Below are 25189 nucleotides of genomic sequence, written 5' to 3'. Positions count from 1 at the left end.
GACACCCACACCCCTCCTCTATATACTCCCCCACTCCAGGGTACTCCCCCTGGTAGCCGACCACCCCCCCATCATGCTGGCCTCCGCCTATGCCTCCTTGGGGGGGGGCAGGGGAGGCTCAGCTCCGGCCAATTCTTTCAGTCCTATTGGTCCAACCGCCCTGTTCAAGCCACGCCCTACTTATTTGGGGACATCTGGAAAAATCGCTTGGGAGCTGATGACTCCATTTTTACAAAAATGCTACAATCTGTATGTTGACAACTACGGCACCAGCATACCCCTATTTAAAAGTCTGTTTTGAACATTAGGGGCTTCTGGGACCATTCGAAAAAACCATCAGGGGTTTCCACAATCAGTGGTCAGCAAAAAGTTCCGAAAGGGGCTGTCAGGGGCTTTACACAATGGAGAGCTGCTTGCCCTTAAATATAAGTATAATAAAGATATTTTTATCCTGAGCTCGATCCACACAGATGCCACAAGGGCCACTGCAGACCAACAGGGATCCACTACTCCAAAACCTTTGTCTGCCATTGACTACAACAAATATATGGGTTGTGGACCTTGCAGATCAGGTTCTACAGCCATACCAAGCATCAAGAAAATCATATATCTGGTATAAAAAGTTAGTCATGTATTTGTTTCAGGTTGCCACATATAATTCTTTTGTGTTATACAAAAAAGTCAGAAATGCAGATACTTTCCTTGATTATCAGGAAAAGGTCACTGAAAATCTTGTTTTTGAAAATTTTGTCCCCACCAATCCTTTAGAATGTGAAGATGTGAGAAGACTCACTGAGCGACATTTTATTGCACTCATCCCAGTAACTGAAACAAGAAAGAACCCCAGAGAAGATGTCGTGTATGTTCCTAGAGAGGAATGAGGCATGATCCCCGCTATTATTACCCACAATGCCCATCACTGCCAGCCTTATGCCTCCATGACGGCTTTACAATCTTCCACACAGAACCACGTTTTTGAACTGTTTTCACATTCAAGCATTTGGTTTATTTAGTGACAGACACATTTGAGTAGAGCGGACTTAACAATTTCCGGGGGTAGGTGGGGGAGGTCTCCAGAGACACAAGCTGGGCACAATATGTTATTGTGAGGCTTAGAAAAAAAATGACATTCAGCAAAATGTCACCGGTCATGGCGGCGCCTGCACAGTAGCATCTATAAGTAAGAGATAGATGATACTGCGCAGGCGCCGCTGGTGTCATTTTGCTGGATGTAATTTTTTTCTAAGCCTCACAATAGCCACAATATTATAGGAATTATCACCAATAATATCAATGCTATTATATGCATTATGTAATAATGGGGGGCAGGTCAGTGAGGGATCAGCGACCTGTCATAAGCCAATACAGATGAACATGTAATCAGAGCACCACATAAAGCCCCGCCCACAGCCCCACCCACAGCCCCGCCCCAGAGCACGAGAATCTCATTAACTGAAAACTACAAATACAGATTACACAACAGTAAACCAGAGTTGCCCTCATTTATGGTGGACCATTGGAGCTACTATGGATCCTGAGCAGAAGATTAGAGGAAATAATATTGCTCCCCATTTCAGGAGAGATTGTACAGTAATCTGAATTCCTTAGGATCAAAAACAATGTAATTTATGACGTGGAGTGAATCCATGACACCAGGGCTGGAGCCAACACATCTCCTGCAGGCGGGAATAAATGTATATTACAGCCATCAGCTACGCACAGCTTAGAGATCTATCATGGCACAGGTGGAATGTTTGTCCTGGAGATTATCACAATCCTCCTTGAAGTTAGTTGGTTTTAATACAAATTGAAAAGTCAGGATAAAGGGAAACTCTGCTGTTATTGGACAGAAATTCACACTTGGCCTCACTGCACATTTACTGTTGTCGATCATAAAAGGGAAGTTTGGCCAGAAAGACTGGACCTGGTCTTGTAGGGACCATGAGACATTGAGCAGCACAGAAGGGAGAGAAGATTCATCCGATAAGATCTCAGGGATCTAGGAAGCCAACAGCATCATTACCCTCCGCTTTCTCTTACAGGCCCAGCATAAGATTTTTCTCCAAGTGATTTTCTATCTTGTCAGCACATTATACGTACGCTGTCATTTGGCTTTATAGTTACAGATCTGGGCAGGTAACGGTCAGCGCCTCCTAATGTGAAGGAGAGAATGGCTGATGAAATCAATTATTAACCCTTATACAAGTCAGTTCACATATGGTGTACCAAGATGGCGTCTGTGTCTTCAGACAACACCCTGTAAGGAATCCTTGGAATGCAGAAGCTGAGATACTGGATACCATATATGGAAGTGAAGCTGAAATGGACCTATCATAGACTGACACTGGCTACTCAGGAGATTGTGTGACACCCATTTCCTGTCTCTTTGTCTTGAGAATAAACTTCAGTTCTGTGCAAGCCTTTACTGAGAAAGGAGTAGACATCTAACTCTGTGTTCCGTGTGACTCCTTAAGCACGCACTCGGCCTATATTAGGTCAGGTACAAGCAATTATATAGATCTCGCTTTAAAGGTTCACCTTCACACTAATACCAGGGGGTAGGTAGATACTCCGGGTTGTAAGTTCTATAGAAAAGGGCTTTCAATGCCCAAAGTCGTTGAACAGTTTTGGGTGGAGGAGAATGTTGTGGTCTAGAGGCAAAATGGTGATCATGGTAATACGGCCGGACTACACCACCGATAAAGCAGCCACAGCCGGTGACTGAGAGGAATCTGTGACTTCTCTGCATTCAGTGGTTACTACTCACCTGGGTAGTCATATGTGGGAATCTCCTCTTTACACCACTCATCATCTCTCACATATGTCTCTGTAGTATTAATATGGGTCAGATCTTCACCCTGAAACAAATATTGTAAAAGTCACAGACAGATGGAGAAGTCCCATCTATGATCAGCTCTAATCCTGCCATCTCCACCGTTCTCATTACACAAGTATAAAACATATAATACTGGTGGATAAAACAAGACTGAGCACAAGACCTTCACAGCCGTCTACACATCATAGGGGAGATCTCCTGACACCTTCTCTCCATCTACCTGATGATCCTGAGGAGCACTGGGATCTACTTGGTTACAGTCCTGTGGAAGAAGAGGACGGGGACATCTCTCTGGTGTTGTCCTCTTACTGGATAGATCTGGAGGAAACACATACAGGGACTGAATTCATTCTCTACATACAGATAATTATAGGCCGTGTGTATTTAGTCCTGTCTATTACCTGGTGATGTGAGGGGCTGGGGAACCTCCATTATGACGTTCTTGTACAGATCTCTGTGTCCTTCTAAATACTCCCACTCCTCCATGGAGAAATAGACAGCGACATCCTGACACTTTATAGGAACCTGACACATACAATGATACCGTCATCCCCTGATCCCTTCATAGTGTTACTGTATAATGTCCCAGCATTCCCAGCAGTGTCACCTCTCTAGTCAGCAGCTCAATTATCTTGTAGATGAGTTCTAGGATCTTCTGGTCATTGATGTCCTCATGGATCAGGGGGTGAGGTGGGGGCCCCGTGTTTGGGCTCAGGGGTCTTCCACATCCCTCAGACACAGGGTCCTGACAGCGATCACTAGAGGTCTTCTTCATCACTGTGTAATCCTGGTTATGGAGAGACACATTAATAAATCTCACTCCAGACATTTCCAGAGTCCTCACCTCTCCAGTTCTGTCCATCTGTTATTCCCATAGATAAGAATGATGTAATGTGATGTCATCAGAATCTCTCACCTCTCCAGTGAGACGGAAGAGGATCTCTAGGGTGAGGTGTAACATCCTCTCCGCCATCTTGTCTCTGTCGATATCCATCCTTGATGGGTAAATCAGGAAAACTCTCTTATGTAGATCTTCACTGAGAGGATCCGATATTGTAGAGACCTGAATGAGAAGAAGATGATCCGATGTAACATCATAAGAATCCTGTGTAATAATACAATTACTGGAGATAATAAGGGAAACATATGAGGAGATTTATTATCTTACAGGGTTTAGTTTTCTTCCCTGACATCTACTAATAAAACCTATATATTTAGGCCACAGACAACAAGCAGTTTCCTCCTCGGAGTCGGCAGCTGAACACGTTCCTCATAGACTCATCTTCCATAACGCTAATTCTCGTCTCATTACCGACACTGGAATCGGCATTAGCAATACTGCAGGAGATATTCATTACACGCGACATGAGAAATAACTCCTTCATGATGAGGACGACATCTTCATCTTCTACTGCGGCTCTAGAGACAGATTTGGCCAGAGTCGGTCACTGCCTCCATCCCCACCGGCCGTCTATATGAAGGTTTCCCGTCTTCCCCGCACTGGAATCTTCTATCACGTTAGATCTCAGCTCTGAGTCACACACAGAAGTTTGAGGCTTTTAGAAAAGATTTTTTGTTTCCACAAACACAACGGACAGAAATGATCTGATCCCAAAGTCTCCATGTACAGTGATTTATGGGGTTTATTTCTGACCTTAGGCTTTCCTATATTACAAGAAAAACTCCAGAAAAAGCCGATATTAAAATGTTTCTAAAGAAAATTGGCTCCAACAATTCTTGTAAGAAGAAAAAAATATGTAAAAAGCAGAAGACACATTTTATAATTTTTAACATGTTGAACATTTATTAAGAAGAAATTAATCTTTTTGGGCCCCAGAACATAGATGTACACCGCAGGGACGGCACAGATGAGGCTTCAACAAAAACCCTGAAAAGCAAACATGGCATCTAAGACGGTGTGACAGAGTTTGACTGAATGCCCCCCGCCTCCAAGTACTCGATATTATGGGGCGGCCTAGATACTCTGATACTTAGGCCTGTTTCACACTTCAGTTTTTGTCCATCAGTCAAGATCCGCCGTTTTGCAAAAAAAACGGATCCGCTATTTTGTTTGGCGGATCTGTTTTTTTTCCCATTGAGTTGCATTACCAGTGGATCTTGACGGACGGCCAACCGTTGGATCCGTTTTTTTGCGGATCCGCCAAAATTTTGCCGTCTGCCGACATGCCCGAACGGAGCATGTAACGTTTTTTCGGGCGGAAGGATCCGCACTTCACACTGCACATGCCCGAAAAACTTCACTCACCCTGAAATGTAACCCTAAAGTCTGTTCTGGTGCCTTGAAAAAAAAAATCTCTCTCTCTTTCTTTCTCTCCCCCCTCCTCCCCCCCCCCAGGCTGCAGTTCCTTTAAAATTCTTCAATCATCGGATCCATCAAAAAAACGGTCCGGTGGCATCCGTTCACATCAGTTAGCAACGGATCCGCTTTCCGCCATTTTGGCAGATTTTAACTGACACAAAAAAACTGAAGTGTGAAACAGGCCTTACATGCCTAATAATGGGGTCTGGGCTGCAATGTATGAAGGTCTATTAGGCCAGGCCAGAGGCAGCGTCCAATAAGTTACCTTATAACGCCCCCATACACATTAGACTAAAGTTCCATGAAAGCACTGATTTCGGGGGGTTTGGCCGACCATATAATGTATTTGGGGGCCTCCCGACAGATGATGTCAGGGCAGAGAAGGATCCGGCATCCTGAATTTCAGAGGATAATCTGTTTGTTCTTCCTGTAGATAATCCTCCTCTAGAGGAGTCTGGAGGCGACTCTCTCATACAGACCACAGGAAAGCTGGAATATTTCTGTGTATGGGGGAGTCGGGAGAGATCGCCGTCTGCCAAATGACCGTTCAGCCAACTCTGATCTCATGTGTATGGGGCCGTTAGTATTACACTGACAGGCAGTGATGATACACGGCACTACAGTAGTACAGGGCATCACCGGAGCCATCAGAGGCTTGTATGTTGTGTGATCGCACTGATCAGAGGGGTTTAAAAATGGTTTAAAGTGGAAAAAAATCACAGTTTCAGCAACAAGAAATATCCATCACTATATGGAAAGCAGAGTCACTGCACAATGTTAGTTACGTCACGTCCATAACTACTTTATTATACTCTATTATCCTGTACACAGTGGAGTAGATAGAAATCACAGATCCCACAGCAATAGCTGGAATTGGGCCCTCCAACGTAAAGAAAAAAAAATCTATATACACTGTTCAAAAAAAATAAGGGGAACACTTAAACAACAGAATATAACTCCAAGTAAATCAAACTTCTGTGAAATCAAACTGTCCACTTAGGAAGCAACACTGATTGACAATCAATTTCACATGCTGTTGTGCAAATGGAATAGACAACAGATGGAAATTATTGGCAATTATCAACACACCCTCAATAAAGGAGTGGTTCTGCAGGTGGGGACCACAGACCACATCTCAGTACCAATGCTTCTGGCTGATGTTTTGGTCACTTTTGAATGCTGGTTGTGCTTTCACACTTGTGGTAGCATGAGACAGACTCTACAACCCACACAAGTGGCTCAGGTAGTGCAGCTCATCCAGGATGGCACATCAATGCGAGCTGTGGCAAGAGCCAGGACTCAGGAGAGTAGTCCCCGAGAGAGGCTACAGCTGTCTGTCATACAAGTAAAGTTCTAGGAACATCTGCAGAGAGGCATTTCAGAGTAACTAAGTACTGGAGTGCTTCACACTACAAAGCGCTAGGAAGGAGACTGCACAGCCCTTCTGCAGAGAGAGAATCATGATCTGCTTCCAGGCTAACCTGCTAAATACCATCTGTAATCAGGACTCTGGACTGCATATACTCAGTAAAGGTACAGAAACTGCAACCGCTGTGTCTTGTCTGTTCCCTATGCTTTTGGCACTGCTACATCCCGTGCCAGCTACATCTACACTGCCCTAGTACTACAGCTCCACCTGTGGGGAGCTTTACCATCTAAGCTGCACATACCATCAGTCTCAGCGGATCTGTATGCAGCGTTGGCCTAACACCATATTTACCAAACACCACGGGTGGCGTCACAAACTATTCCACCATTAACTACATCTCCCCATTGCTTGGGCGCCCAGGGCCACGGACCGGGTCACCGCTGCTGTGACACATCCCCATGACACCGGCCCGATACCGAGTACCCCACAGCCCTGGGAGGGCGACCCATCAGCGTAGTGTCCAGAGGCTGGAGGCACGACCAGGAGACAGGACACTACACCAGGAGATGTGGAGGGAGCCGTATGAGGGCAACAACCCAGCAGCAGGACCGCTACCTCCACCTTTGTGCAAGAAGGAACAGGAGGAACACTGCCAGAGACCTGCAAAATAATCTTCAGCAGGCCACAAATGTTCATGTGTCTGCACAAACGGTTAGAAACTGACTCCATGAGGATGGTCTGAGGGTCCGAGGTCCACAGATGGGGGTTGTGCTCACAGCCCAACACCGTACAGGACGCTTGGCATTTGCCACAGAACACCAGGATTGGCAAATTCACCACTGGCGCCCTGTGCTCTTCACAGATGGAAGCAGGTTCACACTGAGCACATGTGACAGACGTGACAGAGTCTGGAGACGCCGTGGAGAGCGATCTGCTGCCTGCAACATCCTTCAGCATGACCGGTTTGGCAGTGGTCAGTAATGGTGCGGGGTGGCATTTCTTTGGAGGCCACACGATGTTGGGCTGTGAGCACAACCCCCATGGAGACACAATTGTGCCTTTACCTGGAGATAAATTCCCAGTGGGGGCAATTTCCAAAATGCAATAACTTAAGTGGGGAATTCAGCTCTTTTCACACTTAAGGGATCTGTATATGGAGTCTACAAACTACAGTGGAAAATAAGGATTTGTTACGCTGACAATTTTGGGGTAAAGTCACATTTTTGTGAGGAAAAAAGTAAAATTGTCATTTCTTCCTTCCACATTGCTTAAATTCCTGTCACACTATCCGAATTCAGATATTGTCCTGTCACAAAAGAGAATACAGGGAGCGAAAGGGTTAATAGGACTCACAGAAGGAACCGGCCCAGAAAGCAGAAGATCCAGGAGTGTCCGCCACATATATGACTGCTCTGTGCACACAGGACCTGTGATGAGGTCACAGGAGGGGAGGAGTCACGGGTCACATGATCAGGGGCCTCAGTGTGTCCAGGACTCAGTGTGCTGGAGCGCTCCCGATAATCAGCTGCGTGTGTCGCGCTGTGTGATAGTCACAGCACCTGCATGGAGGGCGACACATGCAGCTGATTATCGGGAGCGCTCCAGGGATCCGGGGTCCCGATGCAGCTATTCGTTAAGCGATATTAGCCAATAACAACTTCTCCGACGATATTCGCTCATCTCTAGTAATAGCAGCTCAAAGAAATTCACCGAACTTTTCATTAAGTTTAATAGTAAGACCCTATTAAATATTGAGCACCAGCGGGATGAAGCATTGACAGCGGCATGTAAAAGTGTGGGCGCCCCTGGTCAAAATGACCGTTATTGTGAGCAGTAGTAAGATGAAGATGAAATGATCTCTAAAAGGCCGAACCTCTAAGATCACACATGGCCTTTGTATTTTAGGCAAAAAGAATAATAAAACATATATATATATATATATATATATCTATCTAATATATAAAGCTCAAAGTGTGTATGTATGTACAGTCATATGTTAAAGTTTGGGCACCCCTATTAATGTTAGCCTTTTTTCTTTATAACAATTTTGGTTTTTGCAACAGCTATTTCAGTTTCATATATCTAATAACTGATGGACTCAGTTATATTTCTGGATTCAAATGAGGTTTATTGTACTAACAGAAAATGTGCAATCTGCATTTAAACAAAATTTGACAGGTGCAAAAGTATGGGCACCTCAACATAAAAGTGACATTAATATTTCGTAGATCCTCCTTTTGCAAAAATAACAGCCTCTAGTCGCTTCCTGTAGCTATTAATTAGTTCCTGGATCCTGGATGAAGGTATTTGTGATCATTCCTGTTTACAAAACAATTCCCGTTCAGTTCAGTTTGATGGTCGCCGAGCATGGACAGCCCGCTTCAAATCATCCCACAGATGTTCAATGATATTCAGGTCTGGGGTCTGGATAGATGGGCTTCCTCAAAGTTATCCTGGCCCGGCAGAACACAGGCATTAAAAATGGTGTCACTGCCTCGCTTCTTATATCTATTTAGGTCCCTCCCAATTATGGTACCAGCCAGAACGTTCACTCATTTACACTGTACGATGTCTAAGTTTCTTTGGCTAGGAAAACAACCCAGAATTGTGCAAAAACTTATGTTCCGTCACAGAAAAGAAGGGGGTTTATCCCTCCCTAATTTTACACTTTATTACAAGTCGGCACAGATTGCTCCATTAATAAGTGCGTGTTCATATCCCAATAGTCCGAGATGGGTTATTCTGGAATCATTTCTCTCCAAACCATTCTCTTTATCAGGCCTAATGTGGACCACAGACCGACTTCCACGGGGGTTAATGAATGTGGCTCCTTTTACAGTCCACTCGTTGCTTCTTTGGAGTAAAGTCCGGTTTAGATATAACTTACAATCAAGCCCTTCTCCCCTGACAGCTATATTACAAAACCCCATGTTCCCGCCAGGCCTTGAGCCACAATTTTTTTCTTGGTGGAAGCTGAAAGGTATTCATATACTTAAACATTTGTGTTCCCCATTTAATATCTTACTTGACAGACAGGAATTTGTTCAAACATTTGAACCTCCAGTTAGGGAGGTAATGCAACTGAACCAGATCTTCCACTTTGCAAAGCAGATCCTCCCGAGCGGTACTACTCTCAGGGGAACCAGTTGTGAAAAAAATGTCTAAATGACCCTTTGGGCAGGGGAACGATCTCATTGATCTACTATGCTATAAATTCTCCACAAAATGATAAAAAATTGAAGTATATGTTACAGTGGGAGGAGGATCTGGGGTTTGAACAGTCAATTGATGAATGGTATCGTAGCTGTGACACCCTATCATGAGGTAGTCACCAGACTTCCCTTGTGGAGACCTCCTTAAAACTATTGCACAGAGTCTATTATGTACCGGAAAAAATTCACAGCATTTTTCCTAAAATCTCGGGAGACTGTTTTAGGGGCTGTGGAATATCTGGTGACATGAGACATATTTGGTGGACTTGTACGGTGGTTTCTGAGCTTTGGGAGAAGGTGAAGCTTCTGATAGCACAGATGTATGGTGGACCGGTTGATCTGGAACCTTCTACCCTTTTACTGGGAACCAGGCCTTCCCGGCTTCCAGAAAGCTTTCAGAAGCTAGTAAACTACTTATGTATGGCCACTAAATCCACATTGCGGCAAAGTGGAAGTCGCCCTCACTGCCAATATCTATGGTGAAAGAGAAGATGAACGACATTATGTTATTCTCATTTGTGGCCCCAGCGTTTCTTGTAGAATAAATCCCTTTCTCACACAGTCCTGTAGTAATGACTTTGTTCTCACGTTTTGTAGGAGGGTTCGTCTGACTCCATCTTATGTTATCAGTATAAGTGCGAGAGATGAGAGACCGACGACCGCAGTTTTACCGTGTGTGTCCGGCGTCAGTTCTACAGTGTGAGATGTGCGGGGTCTGTGACCGAAGCTGGGGGTATATGGGTGTATACAGAGTACACAGGGGTCTGCGACCAAAGCTGGGGTTATACGGGTGTATACAGCGTACACAGAGGGGTCTGTGACCAAACCTGGCGGTATACGGATGTATACAGCATACACAGGGGTTTGCGACTGAAGCTGGGGGTATACGGGTGTATACAAAGTACACAGGGGTCTGCGACCGAAGCTGGGGGTATACGGGTGTATACAGCATACACAGGGGTTTGCGACTGAAGCTGGGGGTATACGGGTGTATACAGCGTACACAGGGGTCTGCGACCGAAGCTGGGGATATACGGGTGTATACAGCATACACGGAGGGGTCTATGCCCGAAGCTGGGGGTATACAAGTCTATACAGCGTACACAGAGGGGTCTGTGACCAAAGCTGGGGGTATACAGGTGTATACAGCGTACACAGGGGTATGCAACCGAGTCTGCAACTGAAGCTAGGGGTATACAGGTACATACAGCGTACACAGAGGTGTCTGCGACCGAAGCTGGGGATATACGGGTGTATACAGCATACACAGAGGGGCCTGCGACTGAAGTTGGGGGTATACGGATGTATACAGCGCTCACAGGGGGGTCTGTGACTAAAGCTGGGGGTATACAGGTGTATACAGCATACACAGGGGTCTGCTACCGAACCTGGGGGTATACGGGTGTATACAGTGTACACAGGGGTCTGTGACCGAAGCTGGGGGTATACGGGTGTATACAGTGTACACAGAGTGGTCTGCGACTGAAGTTGGTGGCATACGGGTGTATACAGAGTACACAGAGGGGTCTGGGACCGAAGCTGTGGGTATACAGGTGTATACAGCATACACAGAGGGGTCTGTGACCGAAGCTGGGGGTATACGGGTGTATACAGTGTGAGAGATGCGGGGTCTGTGACCGAAGCTGGAGGTATACGGGTGTATAAAGAGCACACTGAGGGGTCTGCAATCGAAGCTGGGGGAATACAGGTGTATACAGCATACACTGAGAGGTCTGAGACTGAAGCTGGGGGTATACAGTGTACACAGAGGGGTCTGTGACCGAAGCTGGGGGTATACAGGTGTATACAGTGTGAGATGCGGGGTCTGCGACTGGAGCTGGGGGTACACAGAGGGGTCCACACAAACGCGGCTCCGCTCCGTACACCTCGTACACACGCGGCTCCGCTCCATACACACACGGCTCCGCTCCGTACACCTCGTACACACACGGCTCTTCTCCGTACACACACGGCTCCGCTCCGTACACCTCGTACACATACGACTCCGCTCCGTACATCTCGTACACACACGGCTCCGCTCCGTACACCTCATACACACACGGCTCCGCTCCGTACACCTCGTACACACACGGCTCCACTCCGTACACCTCGTACACACACGGCTCCACTCCGTACACCTCGTACACACACGGCTCCGCTCCGTACACCTCGTACACACACGCTCCGCTCCGTACATCTCGTACACACACGGCTCCGCTCCGTACACCTCGTACACACGCAGCTCCGCTCCGTACACCTCGTACACACGCGGCTCCGCTCCGTACACCTCGTACACACACGGCTCCGCTCCGTACACCTCGTACACACACAGTTCCGCTCCGTACACCTCGTACACACACGGCTCCGCTCCGTACACCTCGTACACACTCGGCTCCGCTCCGTACACCTCGTACACACACGGCTCCGCTCCGTGCACCTCGTACACACACGGCTCTGCTCCGTACACCTCGTACACACACGGCTCCGCTCCGTACACCTCGTACACACACGGCTCCGCTCCGTACACCTCGTACACACACGGCTCCGCACACCTCGTACACACACGGCTCCTCTCCGTACACCTCGTACACACAGGGCTCTGCTACATCCACCCTGTAAACCCCTCCTGACCCCACACATAAACTTCCCCTCATCCAACACCATGACAACCAGCACAGCAGAGTCCTGCACACACTGAGGCCCCTGATCATGTGACCCCTGACTCCTCCCCTCCTGTGACCTCATCACAGGTCCTGTGCACACAGAGCAGTCATATATGTGGCAGACGCTCCTGGACCTTCTGCTTTCTGGGCCGGTTCCTCCTGTGAGTCCTATTAACCCTTTCGGTCCCTGTGTTATTCTTTCCTTAGTTTCCCTGTCTCTGTGTTTTGGGTCATTGTTCTGTTCGAAGACCCAGCCTCAACAAATCTTCAATGCTGTTACTCAGAGAAGGAGGTTGTTGGCCAAAATCTCCCGGTACATGACCCCATCCATCCTTCCTTCAATACATTGCAGTTGTCCTGTCCCCTTTACAGAAAAGCACCCATACAAAAGTATGATGTTTCCCCCACTAGGCCTCTCTGTTGGGACTGTGTTCTTGGGGTTGTACCCATATATTACATATAGATAGAAGATTCCAGTGCGGGGAAGACGGGAAACCTTCATATAGACGGCCGGTGGGGATGGAGGCAGTGACCGACTCTGGCCAAATCTGTCTCTAGAGCCGCAGTAGAAGATGAAGATGTCGTCCTCATCATGAAGGAGTTATTTCTCATGTCGCGTGTAATGAATCTCTCCTGCAGTATTGCTAATGCCGATTCCAGTGTCGGTAATGAGACGAGAATTAGCGTTATGGAAGATGAGTCTATGAGGAACGTGTTCAGCTGCCGACTCCGAGGAGGAAACTGCTTGTTGTCTGTGGCCTAAATATATAGGTTTTATTAGTAGATGTCAGGGAAGAAAACTAAACCCTGTAAGATAATAAATCTCCTCATATGTTTCCCTTATTATCTCCAGTAATTGTATTATTACACAGGATTCTTATGATGTTACATCGGATCATCTTCTTCTCATTCAGGTCTCTACAATATCGGATCCTCTCAGTGAAGATCTTCTACAGAAGAGAATTTTCCTGATTTCCCCATCAAGGATGGATATGGACAGAGACAAGATGGCGGAGAGGATGTTACACCTCACCCTAGAGATCCTCTTCCGTCTCACTGGAGAGGTGAGAGATTCTGATGACGTCACATTACATCACTCTTATCTATGGGAATAACAGATGGACAGAACTGGAGAGGTGAGGACTCTGGAAATGTCTGTAGTGAGATTAATGTGTCTCTCCATAACCAGGATTACACAGTGGTGAGGAAGACCTCTAGTGATCGCTGTCAGGACCCTGTGTCTGAGGGATGGGGAAGACCCCTGAGCACAATCACGGGGCCTCCACCTCACCCCCTGATCCATGAGGACATCAATCACCAGAAGATCCTAGAACTCATCTACAAGATGATTGAGCTGCTGACTGGAGAGGTGACACTGCTGGGAATGCTGGGACATTATACAGTAACACTATGAAGGGATCGGGGGGATGATGGTATCATTGTATGTGTCAGGTTCCTATAAGGTGTCAGGATGTCGCCGTCTATTTCTCCATGGAGGAGTGGGAGTATTTAGAAGGACACAGAGATCTGTACAAGAACTTCATAATGGAGGTTCCCCAGCCCCTCACATCTCCAGGTAATAGACAGGACTAAATACACACGGCCTATAATTATCTGTATGTAGAGAATGAATTCAGTCCCTGGATGTGTTTCCTCCAGATCTATCCAGTAAGAGGACAACACCAGAGAGATGTCCCCGTCCTCTTCTTCCACAGGACTGTAAACAAGAAGATCCCAATGCTCCTCAGGATCATCAGGTAGATGGAGAGAAGGTGTCAGGAGATCTCCCCTATGATGTGTAGACGGCTGTGAAGGTCTTTTGCTCAGTCTTGTTTTATCCACCAGTATTATATGTTTTATACTTGTGTAATGAGAACGGTGGAGATGGCAGGATTAGAGCTGATCATAGATGGGACTTCTCCATCTGTCTGTGACTTTTACAATATTTGTTTCAGGGTGAAGATCTGTCCCATATTAATACTACAGAGACATATGTGAGGGGTGATGAGTGGTGTAAAGAGGAGATTCCCACATATGACTACCCAGGTGAGTAGTAACCACTGAATGCAGAGAAGTCACAGATTCCTCTCAGTCACCGGCTGTGGCTGCTTTATCGGTGGTGTAGTCCGGCCGTATTACCATGATCACCATTTTGCCTCTAGACCACAACATTCTCCTCCACCCAAAACTGTTCAAATGACTTTGGGCATTGAAAGCCCTTTTCTATAGAACTTACAATCTGGAGGATCCACCTACCCCCTGGGATTAGTGTGAGGGTGATCCCTTAAAGCGAGATCTATATGATTGCTTGTACCTGACCAATATAGGCCGAGTGCGTGCTTAAAGAGTCACACTGAACTCAAAGTTAGGCCGGAATCACACTACAGTGTGTGATGCAAGAAACTTGTACGAATCTCTCGCATCAACATGCGGCGCTTCCGCCGCTACTCGGGACCGGAGCTGCGGCTGCATAGAAATCCTAAAGTTTATTCTCAAGACAAAGAGACAAGAATTAGACAGGTAACGACCAGAGTCTTCTAAACTATAAAGCCAAATGACAGCGTACGTAGAATGTGCTGACAAAATAGAAAATCACTTGAAGAAAAATCTTATGCTGGGCCTGTAAGAGAAAGCGGAGGGTAATGATGCTGTTGGCTTCCTAGATCCCTGAGATCTTATCGGATGAATCTCCCTTCTGTGCTGCTGAATGTCTCATGGTTCCTACAAGACCAGGTCCAGTCTTTCTGGCCAAACTTCCCTTTTATGAGCGACAACAGTAAATTTGCAGTGAGGCCAAGTGTGAATTTCTGTCCAATAACAGCAGAGTTTCCCTTTATCCTGACTTTTCAATTTGTATTAAAACCAACTAACTTCAAGGAGGATTGTGATAATCTCCAGGACAAACATTCCACCTGTGCCATGATAGATCTCTAAGCTGTGCGTAGCTGGTGGCTGTAATATACATTTATTCCCGCCTGCAGGAGATGTGTTGGCTCCAGCCCTGGTGTCATGGAGTCACTCCACGTCATAAATTACATTGTTTTTGATCCTAAGGAATTCAGATTACTGCACAATCTCTCCTGAAATGGGGAGCAATATTATTTTCTCTAATCTTCTGCTCCGGATTCATAGTAGCTCCAATGGTCCACCATAAATGAGGGTAACTCTGGTTTACTGTTGTGTAATCTGTATTTGTGGTTTTCAGTTAATGAGATTCTCGTGCTCTGGGGCGGGGCTGTGGGCGGGGCTTTATGTGGTGCTCTGATTACATATTCATCTGTATTGGCTTATGACAGGTCGCTGACCCCTCACTGACCTGCCCCCATTATTACATAATGCATATAATAGCATTGATATTATTGGTGATAATGCCTATAATATTGTGGCTATTGTGAGGCTTAGAAAAAACATTACATCCAGCAAAATGTCACCAGCGGCTCCTGTCCAGTAACCTCTATCTCTTACTTATAGATGCTACTGCGCAGGCGCCGCCATCACCGGTGACATTTTGCTGGTTGGCCCTATCTTCTCTGCTTTCCATATCCCAAGGATTGCCTTGCTCATCGCCCTATAACACCCTTACATGGAATCTGGACTTACACTGGGACCCCTAGGCTTGGACCATGGTGTTACCTGCTATTCTGTGGTGTTAGATGGTAAGAAGAATAGTCAGGTAGCTGGGTCAGAACCAGAAGGACAGAATACAGAATCAGAAGACACAAGAGTAGTCAGTAAACGGGCCACGGTCACAGCAGGAAACAAATACACAAGCCGCAAGCTGAGCACAGAGGACTGAACCAGAGGAGAACAGCGCTGTATCTGGCAGATTCCGGCCATGTGCTTTGCGCTTTAGTAGGGTGTGGTACTTTCCAATTGGCTGAAGTAGGGAGCAGATTACTCCAGCTGGACAGCAGGAACAGATCCCAGATGAGATTGGACACACCATATGCAGAAGCCCTAATATAACTAAATGACAGAAAACCAGAATAATCGAAATCCCCATAAAGTGATTCCATGTTATAAATTAATTCACTGATGGTTATAATCTATACACACGGGGTCAAAATTGTTGTTACCCCTCGTTTAATGACAGAAAAACCCACAATAGTCACAGAAATAACTTGAATCTGACAAAAGTAATAATCTATCAAAAATCTATGAAAATGAACAAATGAAAGTCAGACATTGCTTTTCAGCCATGCTTAAACAGAATTTAAAAATAAATAAACCTCATGACATAGGCCTGGACAGAAATGGTGGTACCCCTGAAAATGTGACAAAAGGGACATGATAAATCGCGGTGTGTCCACTAATTATCATCACAGGTGTCTACAATCCTGGAATCAGTGAGTGGCCTGTATAGAGGCTACAGATACTCACTGTGCTGTGTGGTGACATGGTGTGTATCACACTCAACATGGACCAGAGGAAGCGAAGGAAAGAGATGTCTCAGGAGATTAGAAAGAAAATTATAGACAAACATGTTACAGGTAAAAGTTATAAGACATCTCCAAGCAGCTTCATGTTCCTGTGACTACAGCTGCACATAATATTCGGAAATGTAAGCTCCATGTGACTGTAGCCGACCTCCCTGGACGTGGCCGCAGGAGGAAAATTCATGGCAAATCAAAGAGATGGATAATATGAATGGTAACAAAAGAGCCCAGAAAAACTTCTAAACGGATTAAAGGTGAACTTCAAGCTCAAGGAATCACACCATCACAAAAATTTTCCTTTAGACCTAATTTTTTTTTACTTTCGCAAGGGTAATAGAAGAAAATGGATGATACATTTTGTTTTGCAATTTCTCCTGAGCATGCCGATACCCCATATGTGGGGGAAATCTACTGTTTGGGCGCACGGCAGGGCTCGGAAGTGAAGGCACGCCATTTGATTTTTTTGAATGTAAAATATGCTGTAATAATTAGCGGTTGCCATGTCGCGTTTGGAGAGCCCCTGATCTGCCTAAACAGTGGAAACCCCCAATAAGTGACACCATTTTGGAGACTAGACCCCTTTAGGGAACTTATGCAGATGTGTATTGAGCACCTTGAATCCACAGGTGCTTCATAGAAGTTTATAACTTAGAGTCGTGGAAATAAAAAAAATAACATTTTTCACAAATAATTCATTTTTTGCCCCATATTTTGCATTTTCATAAGGGTAACAGGAGAAATTACTCCATGTGATTTGTTGTGCAATTTCTCCTGAGCTCGCCGATACCCCACATGTGGGAGAATACTACTGTTTGGGCGCATGGCAATGCTTGGAAGGGAAGAAGCGCCATATTGGAGAGCAGATTTTGCTGGAATTGTTTGTAGGTGACATGTCAAATTGTCAGAGCCCCTGACGTGTCTAAACAGTGAAAACCCCCAACACATGACCCCATTTTTTAAACTAGACCCCCAAGGAGCTTATCTAGATGTTTGGTTGGCTCTTTGAACCCCCAAGTGCGTCACAGAAATTAATTACGTAGAAATGTGAAAATAAAAAATCATATTTAAAAAAAAAAAAAGATCTTTTCGCCCTCCATTTTGTATCCAAAGGGTAACAGGAGAAATTGGACCGCAAAAGTTGTTCAATTTGTCCTGAGTATTCTGACACCCCATATGCGGGGGTAAACCACTGTTTGGGCGCATGGCAGAGCTTGGAAGGGAAGGAGCGTCATACTGGAGAGCAGATTTTGCTGGAATTGATTGTGGGTGACATGTCACATTGTCAGAGCCCCTGAGGTGCCAGATAAGCATAAGCCCCAAAAGTGACTGCATTTTACCAAATACTTCCCTGAATGAATTCTTCTAGTGTCGCAGTGAGCATACTGACGCCACCGCTGTTCCATAGAAAATTATACCATTGGCCAGTGAAGAAAAAATAATTATATTTTTACCACTAAAATGTTGTTCTAACCCCAGATTTTACATTGGAAAATAGGTAGATGGTCATCATAGGTAAATCTATGGGTGTACATACATGAATTTGCAAGAGGTGTCATTTCCTATTCCCAGAGGGGTGTCATTTCCAACATGGGGTCACTTCAGGGAGGATTCCATTGGGCAGTGAAGAAAAATAATTACATTTTTACCACTAAAATGTTGTTCTAACCCCAGATTTTACATTGGAAAATATATAGATAGGTAAATGGTCACTACACCCATAGATGAATTCACAGAGGGGGGTCGTTTCCAATTCCCAGAGGGGTGTCATTTCCAAAATGGGGTCACTTCAGGGGGGATTCTGCTGTTATGACACTTTGGAGAGCCGCTAAGTGCCAGAACAACAGAATCCCCCCTAAAGTGACCCCATGTTGGAAATGACACCCCTCTGGGAATTCATCTATGGATATAGTGACCATTTTCACTACATGGAAGATTTCCAGAAACTCGTAGTAGAAGTTTTAGAGCAAAAATTGCAAAAATGTCATTGTAGTGTCCAATATATTGTTCCCAGCTTGTGTCTCTGGAGACCTCCCCCACCTACCCCCAGAAATTGTTAAGTCAGCTCTACTCAAATGTGTCTGTCACTAAATAAACCAAATGCTTGAATGTCAAAACAGTTCATAAACGTGGTTCTGTGTGGAAGAGTGTAAAGCCGTCATGGAGGCATAAGGCTGGCAGTGATGGGCATTGTGGGTAATAATAGCGGGGATCATGCCTCATTCTTCTCTAGGAACATACACGACATCTTCTCTGGGGGTTCTTTCTTGTTTCAGTTACTGGGATGAGTGCAATAAAATGTCGCTCAGTGAGTCTTCTGACATCTTCACATTCTAAAGGATTGGCGGGGACAAAATTTTCAAAAACAAGATTTTCAGTGACCTTTTCCTGATAATCAAGGAAAGTATCTGCATTTCTGGCTTTTTTGTGTAACGCAAAAGAATTATATGTGGCCACCTGAAACAAATACATGACTAACTTTTTATACCAGACATATGATTTTCTTGATACCTGGTATGGCTGTAGAACCTGATCTGCAAGGTCCACACCCCCATATATTTGTTGTAGTCAATGACAGACACAGGTTTTGGAGTAGTGGATCCCTGTTGGTCTGCAGTGGCCCTTGTGGCATCTGTGTGGATCGAGCTCAGGATAAAAATAGCTTTTTTATCCTTATACTTAAGGGCAAGCAGCTCTCTATTGTGTAAAACCCCTGACTGCCCCTTTCGGAAATTTTTTTGACTACTGATTGTGGAAACCCCTGACGGTTTTTGCGAATGGTCCCACAAGCCCCTACGTTATGTTCAATAAGATTTTTAAATAGGGGTATGCTGGTGTAGTAGTTGTCAACATACAGATTGTAGCCTTATTGTCAAAATGGAGTTATCAGCTCCCAAATGATTTTTCCAGATGTCCCCAGATAAGTAGGACATCCTTGTGGGTTTAGTTGGCTATCTTTCCTCTCATATATGCGAAAAGCTTTCTTAACGGGTCCTAGGAAGAATGGCAGAAAGCATAGGGGTGTCTTGAACAGGGCGGTTGGACTAATAAGACTGAATGCTCGTTTTTTAACAAGCCCCATTGCGAATGTAAGTCCTAAAAATGTTTTCATTTCTATGACATTAGTTGGTGTCCATAAATTTGACCTAGCATAATAGGATCGTGGATTCTGGCTGATGAATTGGGACGCATATAAATTTGTAGGACAATATCCTCTAGCAAGCTATCTGTCAGAAACAAATTAAAAAAAATAATTGGTCCAAAATGTTCCACCTCCACATTTATACCAGGAATGGCATTAAAATTAGGGATGAATGGAGTAGCCGAATCCGAAGCCTCCCATCTGGGAAATGCTACATCAAGAGGCAAAGCCCCTTGGACATTGGTGTGCGCCAATTCACGAGCACTAGGGACAGCGCTAGTACTGGGCATTGTTCCCTGAGTTGGAGACATTTCTCCAGAAGCGCTATTTCTCCTTTTTGTTGTACTGGTCCTTGTGTGTGAGGATGGACCAGAATCACTGCTCATTTCTGAGCTATCACTGTCACTGCTACTAAAGCCCTCAAAATGCACATCGCCATCTGACACTGCACTCTCTTCACTGTCAGAACATAAAAGTGCCTAAGCCTCCTCTGCACTATACTACTGACGGGCCATTTTATTTTTTTTTTATTTTTTTTTCTGGAAATAGAAAACTCTGACATGACCAAATCATTGAGGAGACAATTGCGAAAAGCCTAATTCTTTAGCCTAACCCTAACTTTAGCCTAACAGTAACCCTAACTATAGCACTAACCCTAACCTGCCTTATCTGTTTTTCCATTGACAAATGATGGACCTGAGTGGGGACTTGTTTTTGTGAGATGAGAATTGGTATTATTTTCGCCTACATAAAATTGATTGGCTTCTTTATATTTGATATTTCGGATGCAGAATGAACAAACAGTTGAACACCGCACACTACTGGTTCATCCAACAAGGTTTTCTATTAGACTGTGAACTGTCATTGTCTTGGTAAATAATTAAAGTTTTTTACATAGCTTGCCATTTTTATGGACAGTTTAAGTAGAAATGTTCAAAAATATTAAAAAAAATTGTTTTTAGCAGATAACTGTTCCAGGAGATCAGAAGGACAGCTGACATCTTCAATTTTTAAATCTGATAATCTTGAGATCCTACAAGATAGAACTGAAGTGATTGCTATTACTCCAGATATATCATCATCCATTCACAGCAAAGATCTGTCATCTGATCCTATGAAACAGGTCCCATCTTCTGATTCATTACTGACTACTAAGGAAAATCAAAGTCACAAAAGAGGCATTAAAAAACAAACTGCTCCTAAAGGAAAGAAGTCATTTTCTTGTTCAGAATGTGGGAAATGTTTTAGCAAGAAAGCGATTCTTGTTAGACATCAGAGCATTCACACGGGGGAGAAGCCTTTTTCCTGTTCAGAATGTGGGAAATGTTTTAACCAGAAATCAGATTTGGTTAATCACCATAGAACTCACACGGGGGAGAAGCCTTTTTCCTGTTCAGAATGTGGGAAATGTTTTAACAATAAATCATATTGTGTTAAGCACCAGAGACTCCACACAGGAGAGAAGCCTTTTTCCTGTTCAGAATGTGGGAAATGTTTTAACCGGAATTCACAATTGGTTAATCACCAAAGAACTCATACAGGGGAGAAACCTTTTCCGTGTTCAGAATGTGGGAAAACTTTCAACCAGAAATGTCATCTTGTTAGTCACCAGAGAACTCACACAGGGGAGAAGTCTTTTTCCTGTTCAGAATGTGGGAAATGTTTTAACCGGAAATCATATTTGGTTGATCATCATAGAACTCACACAGGAGAGAAGCCTTTTTCCTGTTCAGATTGTTGGAAATGTTTTATCCAGAAATCACATTTGATTGATCACCAGAGAACTCACAGAGGGGAGAAGCCTTTTTCCTGTTCAGAATGTGGAAAATATTTTAGACTGAAAGTCAATCTTGTTATGCACCAAAGAACTCACACAGGAGAGAAGCCTTTTTCATGTTCAGAATGTGGAAAATATTTTAGACTGAAAGTCAATCTTGTTAAGCACCAAAGAACTCACACAGGAGAGAAGCCTTTTTCATGTTCAGATTGTGGGAAATGTTTTAACCAGAAAGGGAATCTTGTTAGGCACCAAAGAACTCACACAGGAGAGAAGCCTGTTTGATGTTTAGAATGTGGGAAATGTTTTACTCAGAATTCAAGTCTTGTTACACATGAGATAATTCACACAGCAGAGAAGCCATATTCATGTTCAGAATGTGGGAAATGTTTTAAATGGAAAATAGATCTTGATCGCCATCAAAGAACCCACACAGGGGAGAAGCCTTTTTCCTGTTCAGAATGTGAGAAATGTTTTAACCGGAAAGCTATTCTTGTTAGACATCAGAGCAGTCACATAGAGGAGAAGCCTTTTTCATTTTCTTAATGTGGGAAATATTTTACTTGGAAATCAACTGTTAATAAACATCAGAGATGTCACACAGGGGAGAAGCCTTTTTTATATTCATAATGTTGGAATAGTTTTAACCAAAGTTGAATCTTCTTAAATGCGTTGTCTCTTGTCATTCCTCATGTTTGCTGACAAAAGGATAAAACTAAACTTTATTAATTCCAAATGTAAAACTATATCCATAATTCACCCCCTGAAGATTAGTTAATAGGTGACTAATAGAAAAAACATATACCCCACAGTTGAATACATAGGGTGAGGTGAAGTATACACACTCGCTCTCCAAGCCTCTCATTTCTATGGGTTTCATCATCCTCACCAAAGGCGACTCATCAGGAGACTATTTAATATTAACCTATATTCAAGCGAGACTAGACAAAAAAGCTAAAATCATGTATCATGTTATCCGAAACAGTCAGAAAACTAGCCACATATTGGCAGATCCCAGACCTCAAACTATATACTGTGTAAGTATATAAGCCACTCCAGTGTCAGGAATAGATGGTATGTGACAATACAGTATAATTCTTGTGTTTTTCTCCTATAGGGACTGCCCTAGTTTGGTAATGTAACTGCTGTTAATTAGTAGTGCAGACAAATTGTCCTAGACTAAACTCAGTCTTCAGACGGCCCAATATGTACCACTCAGGGAAAACTTACCTGCTTCAAAGATCATTAGCAGCTTCTAACTAATGGCCATGCTGCGGTCTGTCAGGGAATGAGTGCAATATCGTTATAAAGACTAGGGATATGTGCAATCATAATGTCTGGGAGATCTGTGCCATTATTTAGTATGAATATGGAAATTATCTCTGAAAGGTAAGTGTTCCCTGAGTGGTATATACGGTATTCTCACTATCTATTCCTGACACAGGAGTGGCTTATAAACTTACAAAGTAGCGATTATCTAAAAAAGCACATAGTTCGTTTCTTAGAGCTTGAAGACAGACTGATAATTTTATGATTTATTCCCCAAAGAGGGCAGTAATTACATAGATAAAAAGTTGTTACAAAGGTTAGACATTAAATATGTACAAGGCAAATATAAAATAACAGGGATGATAGCAGAAAGTACACTTACATGTGCTTAGTTGGTATTAGGCAAACAATGTGCTAGGGGGAGGGGCAGCCAGCCAGCCACACATCCCCAGACATCTGCAGGTCTTTGCAGCATGAAAACTCCAGCTTAACTGAAGAATTTTAAGGCAGGGATATCTTATAGCCTAGGGTCGGTTACATCACGAAAGGGGCAGTCTGGAGAAGTTCAGCCCCCCTTTCTGCAAGTTGCAATTCAACTGTAAAACTTATAATAACTATATCTTAATGAGGGAAGCTCGTATAAACTCGCTCATGGTCTCATTTTTCTCAGTTTATCGAATCCAGTAAAACAACACCAAGCATGCCATGATATGGACACTCCATTTGGGAATAATCCATATCTCAGTTTCGGGAGGTTTTAAAACTTTGCAAGATCCACTGTAGCGGAGCTGGGTCTGCGCAGATCACAGAAATGTCTGTATAATTTTTCTGCCGCGACCGGAGCCCGTGCTAGCTTAGTTTAATATCTCTCATAGTTTTATTCAGCCACATGTCTCAAACAAAGAAATGCTCTCCTCTCCAGCTTAATTAACACTCCTTTCACTTAGCTGTGACAGGCCAATTTTCATCTGTGTGTGGAGGAAGGGAAGATTCTAGAGTGTTCCAGAACATCATATCTTACAGTAATATCTCACGTAACATTACAGAAATAAATACATTTTTTTAAATTGTATTATTTTTCCCTAACTAAGGTGATAAAGGGGGGTTTGATTTACTATATATGGCGGGTTTTTATGTTTGGTAGCTGTCGCACGCTAAAATACGCTTTTTATTGTAAAAATAGTTTTTGCATCACCACATTTTGAGAGCTATAATTTTTCCATATTTTGACCGACCGAGTCATGTAACATAGTAACATAGTTATTAAGGTTGAAGGAAGACTTTAAATCCATCTAGTTCAACCCATATCCTATCCTAACTTGCCCTAACATGTTGATCCAGAGGAAGGCAAAAAAACCCATGTGGCAAACAGTAAGCTTCACATTGGGGAAAGAAATTCCTTCCCGACTCCACATACGGCAATCAGACTAGATCGCTGGATAAACGCAATATTAAGGAAACTAGTGTATATACCCTGTAATATTATATTTTTCAAGAAAGGCATCGAGTCCCTTCTTAAATTTTAGTAGGGAATCACTCATTACAACATCACATGCCAGAGAGTTCCATAGTCTCACTGCTCTTACAGTAAAGAATCCGCGTCTGTGAGTATGCTTAAACCTTCTTTCCTCCAGACGTCGAGGATGCCCCCTTGTCCCCGTCACAGGTCTAAGAGTAAAAAGATCATTAGAAAGGTCTTTGTACTGTCCCCACATATATTTATACATTGTAATAAGATCACCCCTAAGCCTTCGATTCTCCAAACTAAATAACCCCAAATGTAATAACCTGTCCTGATATTGCAGACCCCCTAGTTCCCTAATAACCTTGGTCGCTCTTCTCTGCACCCGCTCCAGTTCAGCTATGTCTTTCTTATACACCGGAGACCAGAGCTGTACACAGTATTCTAAGTGTGGTCGCACTAGTGACATATAGAGGTAAAATTATGTTCTCCTCATGAGCATCTATGCCTCTTTTAATGCATCCCATTATTTTATTTGCCTTTGCAGCAGCTGCCTGACACTGGCCACTAAATGTGAGTTTGTCGTCCACCCATACACCCAGGTCTTTTTCAGTGACAGTTTTGTCCAGTGTTTTACAATTAAGCACATAATTATACATCTTGTTCATTCTACCCAAGTGCATGACCTTACATTTATCCCCATTAA

General features: G+C 44.0%; 1 protein-coding gene across 1 annotated transcript in view; it reads left to right on the top strand.

Moving 5' to 3' along the window:
• The window catches only part of LOC141082416 (uncharacterized), a 197179-nt gene extending 174828 nt beyond the window's left edge, over nt 1–22351 (top strand). Inside the window, exons 5-7 of the mRNA XM_073566356.1 lie at nt 14060–14157; nt 14356–14446; nt 20941–22351. Coding sequence (XP_073422457.1) covers nt 14060–14157; nt 14356–14446; nt 20941–22037 — 1286 coding nt within the window. The 3' untranslated portion in view covers nt 22038–22351. The remainder of the gene's footprint in view (nt 1–14059; nt 14158–14355; nt 14447–20940) is intronic.
• The last annotated feature ends 2838 nt before the right edge of the window (nt 22352–25189 follow it).

This window comes from Dendrobates tinctorius, unplaced genomic scaffold, assembly GCF_039654945.1.
Source record: "Dendrobates tinctorius isolate UK_male_01 unplaced genomic scaffold, ASM3965494v1 ptg000017l, whole genome shotgun sequence".
Lineage (NCBI taxonomy): Eukaryota > Metazoa > Chordata > Amphibia > Anura > Dendrobatidae > Dendrobates > Dendrobates tinctorius.
Note: the sequence above shows the minus strand (reverse complement) of the source record. Positions and strands in the feature narration are given on the sequence as shown.